The 10,318-nt window shown below is 34.4% G+C and overlaps 1 protein-coding gene across 1 annotated transcript; it reads left to right on the top strand.

Moving 5' to 3' along the window:
- Positions 1 to 6,407: 6,407 nt before the first annotated feature.
- LOC128547541 (uncharacterized) lies at positions 6,408 to 9,835 on the top strand. The gene is made up of 3 exons (XM_053520523.1): positions 6,408 to 6,539; positions 7,377 to 7,918; positions 9,556 to 9,835. The coding sequence occupies exons 2-3, from the start codon at positions 7,506 to 7,508 to the stop codon at positions 9,833 to 9,835; spliced, it is 693 nt and encodes a 230-aa protein (XP_053376498.1). The 5' UTR covers positions 6,408 to 6,539; positions 7,377 to 7,505.
- Positions 9,836 to 10,318: the final 483 nt, after the last annotated feature.

Below are 10,318 nucleotides of genomic sequence, written 5' to 3'. Positions count from 1 at the left end.
ATAACTGAAAATAATTTTAACATTATGGGTATGGGAAACCTTCAGTTTTTAATCGAATTGTTAAACATATCTGAAATTTTCGTTACGAGCTCAACTGTCGACCACAATCAAAAAATGACCATAAATTCTGTGAAATAAGCTGGACAAATGGTCAAAATATTTTTGAGGTCCTTGAGTGTGCTCACTACTAAAAACTTTCCCATAAGACCTAAATATGGTAAAAAAACGCCCGTTTTCCCAAAATTCTGCGGTTTCAGTAATATTCAATGACATGTTGTGAACAAAATAATAAATTTATCTATAAAAACTAAGTTCCTTGCAGTAGATAAACATTCTGGTAGTTAACAATATATAGTTTGTTTTTTTTCTGTTTTTTTTTTCCAGATTATAGCCAATTTGAAAATTTTCAAAATTGCATAGGCCATATAAGGCTTAAGGACACTCGTTACAGTTTCGTATTTTTTTTTCTCAATAATAGATTTTGATGAAATGTTTTGTATTAAAAGATCATGTTAAGATGTATTGAAAAATGAAATAAAAGAACTAGGTCACCAGCTTTGTTTCAATTTAATTTACCCCTAGATATGGTGCTATCTTAAACATTTTTCAAAATTTCTGTAATCATAAAATATCTTTCAGTAAAGTACAATAATCAGCATAAATTTGATTATCTAAGCATTTTTATAACGGAAATCAATATATCTATTTGAAACATGCTGAACATGATTTTGTAAAGAAAGGAATACTTGTTCAGCAGACCCAAGGGCTATTTTTGCATATTTTTGTCAGTTTTAAGTTGGTACTTCTGCTATTTTATCGAGTTTCACATAATAGAATTTAATCAAACTCTGCACATACCTTTGGTTATGTCTACCTAATCTAAAACAAAAAGAAAATTAATAGGTCACCATATTAGATTTCGCTTAAGGAGGTAGGTTACCTTGTTACCAGGGTAAATTCAAATTAGTTGAATTGCAGCAATTTTTTGTATTTCGTGTAATATGAAGTTTTAACTGCTACAATCTCAATTTCGTTTGTCTCTGTCCCTTCAAGTTCAATTTTTATCCAGGTTTGAAGAACATGACCCTCCAAAGGTATTTCATATTGAAAGAAGAACGAAAATACGGATATTTAACACTTTTCAGTGTATTTTAGTTTCATTGATATCCGTAGAAGTCTGCATAATTGATAATTTTACTAGTATGCACGATAGCTTTCTAATGTAAGCTTAAAATGTATATGTCGCGGGGCTCGTGTTTCCATGGTAACGCATGTTCTCTCATATTCAAACAATTATGTATAAAAAATGGGATTTCGACGGCTTCAGTGCCATTCTGTTAATGACCAACATGGAATATTTGGGTAATATTATTAGCAAAATACCAAGCACTTTACATGGTATCCTATTTTTCTTAAAGTTTAAAGTAACCATGGCAACAGAGATGTTTAAAATAGCTTATATCTTGCTTTTTGTCGTAATTTCTTACAAAAAATATTGAATAAGATTATCTTTCTAGTTAATGTAGCTTTAAAAGATACTATTTCTAACGTAAGTTATATTTTCGTGTTATTTGCATTTATTCAAACAAATTTCACAGCTTAGAATACTTACAGCAGTAACCTTCGGTTGGCATTTTTCATGGAAAAATCGATCAGCATGCTGCTATTATTCTCATGGATATTGTTGAAATGAAAATGAAATACCGAAGCTGTGTTCCTTAAATAGACCAGTGTCAACGCTTTTGAATTTTACATTTAGATACATAGGTCACGGGCTTCGTTTCCATGGTAACATCCATTCAATTCAAGAAACCACAATTTTCTACTGAAATTTGAACAATTTTAGATCTTAGTTTTAAAATATAAGTAACAAATTATCAACGGAAACTGAAAAACAAGTATTACAAATCAAACTGCTGGTTTTTTTTTATTTGAAAATGGCCGTAACAAGTAACCTTTCACCCAACTATATTCCAAATAACATTGGTTACTATCATCCATTTTCTTACATTCCGCATAACATTTCAATATAACTACATAAAAGAAGCAAAATATTGATTATTATTCAGAGCAAAAGACTCATAAAAAATATTTCAGCAAATAATGGTTATTTGAAAATAGTTGAAATAAAGAAATTGCACAGAATTAAGTACTTTTAAGATAAAAGCTATTAATTTTGCGCGGTAACTGACACGTAACGTCATGACGTCAATGACGTCATTTTAATGCAACATTGTTTTGAAACGTTTCTGCGGCAATTTATTCATTATTTCTGCATTATTAAACCATAAAGCATCAGATCGAAGACAGTTTCATGATTTGTTTTCAGAAGAATGAATATACAAACACATTTAGATTGTCGTAAACGTCGTCGTTAATCGTCACGTTAGCTTCCGGTTGGACATGCGCACATACAAATATGAAGGTAACCTACCTCCTTAAATCAAATTACAACGAGTTGGGGTGTGGCGGGCATTTATACAACGCAGGTTGGTACGAGATACTCTTTCAGTGTTTGAGCAAATGACTTAGAAATATATATATAAAATTATCAAACGGCAGATTTCTTAATAAGCGGATTTTAAGGTGTTTTGAAGCATTTTGATGGCATAGAACGATGAAAGTTTCCGCCCTTTTTTTAACAAAACCTATAGTTTATGAATGTACGGTATGGGTACGGTACGGGATTAGAAACAGCTGTGACTCAATGCAGTGTTTGAGCGCTGGTATAAATAACAGACTCCAGTATATGTCGGATTGAAGCAATTTGAACTAAAAGTACTTTAAATGTATATATTTTGTAACCATGGTGATACTTACCCTAACCTTTAGTCAGTATATTATACATTTTGTACATTAAATGCATGCGAACATACAATAATTTGCGAATTTTTGCTGTATGCAACATTAGAAAATCACTTCCGGGCATGCGCAGAAGACCGCATCAAGTCTGCAGTAAGCTACATCGATGAGGTTTAAGGCTGAACACCACTAAATCCAGCTTTTCTTTATTTCATATAAAATCCACTTACTTCATAACGGTTTTTCGACATTTTCTAGCATATCAGATTTTCAGAGACTTATATTCCCATAAAGAACTAGATCGTTACTTTACAAAAACAAAAAGAAAAGGGGGTGTTAACTTTTATATAAGAAAACTACAGTTCGGTAAATACAACCCGCTGAATTTACTACTTTTCGCTTCTTTCAATTTCTCTTTTCGAGACATTAAATTCTTACGCCGCCATTTTTACCCAGCATGCGATAGAAACATGCCGATTTCAATAGAATGCAAAGTGATACATACTGAAACACGGTAGGGTAAATGTAAGCACGTTGCTGTCGAGAAAATGCACTAGGAAAGGAGAAAGATTAGTACTATTTATATTTGGACTACTTCTATTTGGTAGTGATCAGCCTATAAGAAACACAACCAAATTGACACGGTGTTGGGGTAAATATCGACCCGTCCGGAAAAAACTGTAGCGAGTGCCTTTAAGTGAACTTTGTCCTTACCAAGACAACACATTCATTACTAGTTTCGACTTCTGTGTCTTCGTCAGAAATAACAATGTACAATACAAACGACGTTATAGAAATTTAAACATGTTAAAATATATTTACAAACTTTGGTTTAAACATAGTCTTTCGCGTATGTACAAAGATTATCAAAAGCACCAGAGCATGAAAAGAAACTGCTGAAAAAGTACTTGCATCGGCGCGGCTCTTCTTATTATTATGCACCCATAACTTAAATAAATAATGAATTACATTTCCCCCTTGGCCACTGTTGATAATGTGAACTTCGGAATGATATTATAAACGCATAAACTCAATTTTCTAAGATCAAAAAAATGGAATGTTGGAGTTGTTATACACCCGTCTCTGAAAGAGCTGGCGTATTATGTGAACACCCGCGGCGCCAAACCAAGCATGTCTGCTCTCTAAGTCGAACAGTTTTCATCCGATCTGCACCAAACTTATTCACAATGTTTATGGACATAATATCTCGGCCAAGTTCGATAATCATCACAGGAACTGGATTATGGCCCTTTATTTTCTCGAAAAAATCTGCGAATTTAGCCTTGTCCGTCCTCTAAGTCGATAAGTTTTCATCCGATCTTCACCAAACTTTGTGACAATGTTTTAGGTATAATATCTCGGTTAAGTTGGAAATTACCAAAATAGCCCCAGGCGCTCTTGGATTTTGACCCTTGAATTACTCGAAATCTGCGAAATGAGCCTTGTCAGTTCAAACAGTTTCAGTTTCAGTCAGTCAATTTCTGATTCCTTCTTACTCTATTTGGAAGGTTAACAAGGCGTACAACATCAACATTATTAACTTTGTGATACGTAACTGAATATTAAGACGGGCATATTTGGTGACAGTCTGGCACTCTTGCTTTTACGTTAGCGTCATTTCCCTTTGAATTATCCGTTAGGAGCCGCACTATTATGCTTTGCCACGGAATGGGCGTATATGAGTTGCTTTAACAGCACGTGAGCGTGGAAATCTCTCTATTAACATACGTTTCCTCTCCCGTTAAAACACTCCCAAAAACTGACCAAACAGCAGTTTTAAAATAGAATACAGAAATAATTCATATATCAAAACAGTGTTTTGACGCTATATGGCGGTTTTAACACGATAGGCGGTGTTATACGTCGAGTGTTATAATTTCACGAGGGCGTAGCCTGAGTGAATTATTTCTAACGACGTATAACCGACGGAGTGTATAATGGTGTTAAAACACGGCTTTGCGATAACTTATTACGATTCTAATATGTCTTTTATTGTAAAAATTAGTTCAATTGTGATGGAACTGTTTCTTCGCGGATGTAGGACCCCAAATGGTAGGTCGTCACGCTCCTTTGTTTATGCACGTCCAGACCGGAAATGGTAATACGTCTTGTGGAATAGTTCAATCATCTTGTAAATTTCAGGTGTCCGGGAAGCTGAATATAAAGTGTATAAATTTGACCCTTATTCCTTTATCAGACACTTGCACTAGCGGATTTAGAGTGGGCACATCCGCCCCTCTAAAATCGCCGGAGCATAGGTAATTTGTCCTTTTCTCTGGGTAAATTAAGTACAAAATATGCATTTTTTTATCGCTCGCTACGCTCGCGTACATTCTGTCTATTGTTTCGACTGAAAATTATAAAATATGCATTTTTCTCGCTCGCTTCACTCGCATAGATAATTTATCTTTTGTTCTAGATCAGAAATTTACATTTTTTTTTCGTAAAACGTAATTTGTCTTCTATTCTGGGTGAAAAAATAAAATCTGGATTTTTTTTCTACGGTGGCACGGAAGTGACATAGATGTTTTTTATATTAATACGTGCGCACGTAATAACTAATACGTGCGCACATACTAGTACAAATAACATCATCGCACATACTATTAAAAACATCTTTGTACGTATGAAGTAATACGTGCGCACGTAAAAGTAATACGTGCGCACGTACTAGTTTATAAAAAACATCTACCTACGCATAAACTAATACGTGCGCACGTATTACTTTATACGTAGGACAATGTTTTTATACTAGTACGTGCGCACGTATTACTTTATACGTACGAAGATGTTTTTTTATAGTATGTGCGATGATGTTTTTTCTACTAGTACGTGCGCACGTATTACTTTATACGTACGAAGATGTTTTTTTATAGTATGTGCGATGCTGTTTTTTGTACTAGTACGTGCGCACGTATTACTTTATACGTACAATGATGTTTTTTATAGTATGTGCGATGATGTTTTTTGTACTCGTACGAGCGCACGTATTAGTTATTACGTGCGCACGTATTAAAATAAAAAACATCTATGTCACCTCTGTGCCACCGTATTTTTCCCTATATAACATAGGTAATTTTTCGTTTGATCTGAGTGAAAAATATGCATTCTTTCTCGCTTGCTATGCTCGCACATTTAAAATCCGCACGAGCTCCTATGAAGCTCTTTACTTTTATGTTAAAAGTCCTAGGTAAACCCTCCCAAAAAAATCCTCATTAATCGGGCTAAGAAATTCCGAGATAATTATATCCTTGACAATTCATAAAACTTGACAAGAAATACCATTTTATTTGTGTTGATTTTGTCACAAAATATGTCCAAGTACCTCAGAACGCCCAGACTGCACCAGATGGATCCACTGTTTTCCAAATTTGTCCGGGGATGCATGCCACCGAACCCCCCCCCCCCCCCCCCCCCCCCCCCCCCCCCCCCCCCCCACACACTATAATATTTTACGTCCCCTCTAACACCAAATCCTGTATCCGCCCCTGACTTGCGTTCTATTATTTATACTATTTCTTATGTTCCATCTATTTTCAAATCTGTAAATACATGTACGTCTTTTCTAAATTTTCAGTGACTACGACGACGGTTAAGAAGCGGATGATGAAGGTTCCGAGTGTTCTCTTGTACCATCTCCACCGAAAGTTTTAACACCCCATGTTACCTTCACTTTCTCTAAACCGGAAATACCTGTAACACTTTTGAAATCTGATGATCAACTTATTTCAACTGGTATGCATTCTTTCCGGAACAAAATATATTTTTTCAATTCTCAATTTTTTCTTAGTCTAGATTTCTATGGAATGCCGCAATATCACAGGATGAAAGAAATGTGCAATCAGCCTGGGCACGAACCCATGACCCAACGCTTTCAGGGCTAGTCCTTTACTGGCTTAGCTTTCACACAAATTATCCACTTTTTTGTAATCAATAAGAGAAATATGAACAGTTCCTTCAAGTATTAATAAGTTCTTTTTTTTTTTAAAAAACTGTAAATGTTTTTATCTAAAATTATGTGGTCACTTGCTAAAGTTTCTTTTCTTAATTCATTGAACAAACATTACTCAAATTTGATAATCGGCCACTTCAGTTATAAAACGGATGTATAAACATATAAAAATAAATGATCAATTATACTATGATTGTATTTCATATCTTAGTAGCAATGTCTAAAAGTGTCTTTTCTTTCAATTAAAACATCACAGACTTAGAACCATTTGAACACCACATTCAGTTCAGCCAAAATTACAATATCATTACGTAACTTATACGACTTATACGCCCGAAGTTCGAATCGAATACAGTCTATGTAATATAATGGTATTTTTGTCCTTATTTATTTATTTTATCGATTATTTGAAACTTCTACATGACCGATTACGAAAGCAGGATAGTGTGTTATGTATTAAGAAAACAATCCCTTTATTTTTCAAATTAGAACAAAAAGGTAAGTATTCAGAGATCTGACTTTTCAGACATTCATTTGTCACCTATTCAGAATCAAGAAGGGCTTACTTATGAAGAATATGTAGAGTTGTTATATATCTTAATTCATATTCAATATTTCTGGTCCTAATAATAACAATAACACAGCCATCTTTGACCAGGAGCGTGGCGAGAAACGAAAGCTTGATGAAAATGGAAGTAACACGCCTACGCCCAAACAACAGAAGAAATATCATGTGCATGGGGGTCATATCATGGGGGTAAAACGTGAGGTTCAAGGGGAGTATTCGGTGGAAGACATTAAACGCTTGAAACTGTCACCGGAAGAGGACAGTGAGACACGGTCACATGAAAATATGCATTTGCTTTCCAACAGCTTGTCTGGCACAGAAAGAGGCAATGATTTAAACATCACTTATAGTGCTGCATCCTTTGTCTCTTCTGTGTCATTGCCGACTTCTTCAGATGGGAATGCGCCTTACAAAAATGCCAAAACTGAAAACGCTGATAAAAATAACATATCTGAAAACGAGGCAACTTCCTGTCCATCACGCTGCCAGTGCAACGCTATTGTGAGCTCTTTTGTGCGATATCTACGAGAAGAGGCCAACTGCAAGGTTTATGATACGCATGATGCCGTTTCCCGCGAATGCGATCATCCAAAATGGTAGGTATTTATATATATAATAATCGTGCCGTACTCATTCTGTATTTTGCTATGATCATTTTATACCAATCTGTTTTCATTTTGCTGTACGATGTAAATTGGATCAACCATTAGATTTTTTTTTATTATTTTACTGTTTCGGTTTCCGTTCTGTCGTTTGTCCATATTTTTGATTTTTCAGTTTTACCATATCTATATATATTTATTTTCTATAACTTGGTTTATTTATTGTTAATGTTTACATTCCGTTCTATATTGGTATAATTATTGGATTCACCACGTTATTTTCTATACTATAATGTTTCATTCTACTTAATTTTAATTTCGCAATGATATATTATATTATATAGACCAAGCGTATTATTTTATTAATTATTTTAATATTCATTCTATTATATTTTGTAATGAGGAACTGAATTACCGTATTATTTTATTCTCGACTGTATTTGTCAATGATAAAATAGGATTATTATAACAGTAGCTCGATCTGGGATGCTGTTTTCGGCTCGAGTGGATTTTTGCCAGATCGGATCTCACGAGGCCCGCAAGCGCCAAGTTGTCCCATATCTAGCTACTGTTATAATGACCCTTTTATTAATATATATCTCTACCTTTTTGTTAGCTCACCTGTCACGTAGTGACAGGGTGAGCTTTTGTGCTCGCATTTTGTCCTTCGTTCGTCGTCAGTGTGTCGTCCGTTCACAGTTTCTTGTGAACATGATAGAGACCACATTTTGCAATCAATTTCAATCAAACTTGCAAACGACTTGTATTGGCATAATATCTCGGTTCCTTTCGAAAACTGGCCAGATCCCATCATGGGTTCCAGAGTTATGGCCCCTTAAAGGGCCAAAATTTGCTAATTTTGCTTGTGAACACCGATCAAATAAAAAGAAAAGCTTGTTAACACTCTTGAGGCCCGCATTTATGGCCCCATCTTCATAAAACTCGGTCAGAATTTTTATCCTGATGATTTCTAGGTTAAGTTTGAAACTGGGTCATATGAGGCCAAAAACTAAGTCACCTGATCAAATCAAAGGAAAAGCTTGTTAACACTCTTGTTCATCTGATGTGCATGAAACTTGGTCAGAATGTTTGTGTGCATAAAATATCGTAGGAATTTTTATCTGAGTCAAGTAGGGTCAAAAACTAGGTCACCAGGTCAAATCAAAAAATAAGCTTGTTTACACTCAAGTGGCCATGTTTTCTGGTCCAATCTTAATTGAAATTTTTTCAGAATATTTGTCTCAACGAAATCACTAGGTAAAACGTGTTTACTCTGTGATTATGTGTGACTCAGGTGAGCGACTTGTTTTTTATTTTGTTACTGAACGAATTTTTCAATGTTTTTCGATATTAAAATGTAACTAAGTGGACTTTTTTTATGTGTGCCATTCATAGAAGGTCACGCATATTAAGGAAAGTAGTCTGACAGCGTACAATACAAAAGGTTCAATACGGACTTTTCCTGTCTGTTCATTACAAGCCGTTTTTTACGAAATTTATATAGGTACAAATGTATATAATAAAGTGAATAATTGTATTTTTGTTGTCAACGTTTTCACCGTAGGCTGAATTTGTATTTCTACACTCTTCTAATGTAATAACGAGACTTCTTGTTTTCTTAAAATTTTCAGCGAGGCTCGGTCACAAAAAGGCAGCGAACTAACCATGTCTGACAGTTCTTCCTCCTCCGTCGCTTCTGTGTCATTGCCGGCCATTTCAGTCAACAGTGTAGACCTGAGTGCGCCTGTCAACTTAATACCGGAGCCTATTGTGAGTACTTTTGTGCAATATCTACGAGAACAGGCAAAGTGCAAGGTTTTTGACGCCTTTACCCGCAAGTCTGATAATTTGGAAGAGTGGGTTTATATATCAGTCGAGCCACAACAAACGTTCGATATTTTGCCATGTTGATTTTGTTTTTCGTATATTATCCATTTTTATTTTCTCTCTTTTTTTATTTTTTTTTATCATTTTTTTTTTGTTTGTTTGTGTGTTGTTTTATTTTTCATTCTACTGGTTTTCGAATTAACAAACTTTTAATGGCATTAGACTTTTTTTTCTATTTTTTTTACTGTTTATGTTTTCGTTGTAAAGAATTTCGATCTGATAATTAGAATTTTTGGTTTTATTTCATTTTCAAAATGTTCAGTTCTACCGTATTTCGGTATGATTAGATCTTTTATTTGGAAAAAGTGTTTTAAGATAAATAATATAACAAATTTTGGTATAAGTATTGGATTATTCTCTAAATTTTCGTTCCACTGTAATTCGTATGATAATTTTAATCACCGTGTTTCGGATTAACCCAAATTTGATTTTTCGCATTTTTACTGCTTACGTTTTAATTCTTAGACTAATGTATTTTATTCTGGTTATGTGATTTTTGGTTATATT

This window comes from Mercenaria mercenaria, chromosome 12 (genome assembly GCF_021730395.1).
Source record: "Mercenaria mercenaria strain notata chromosome 12, MADL_Memer_1, whole genome shotgun sequence".
NCBI classification, from domain to species: domain Eukaryota; kingdom Metazoa; phylum Mollusca; class Bivalvia; order Venerida; family Veneridae; genus Mercenaria; species Mercenaria mercenaria.
The sequence above is the reverse complement of the archived record's forward strand: the minus strand, read 5'-3'. Positions and strand labels throughout refer to the sequence as shown.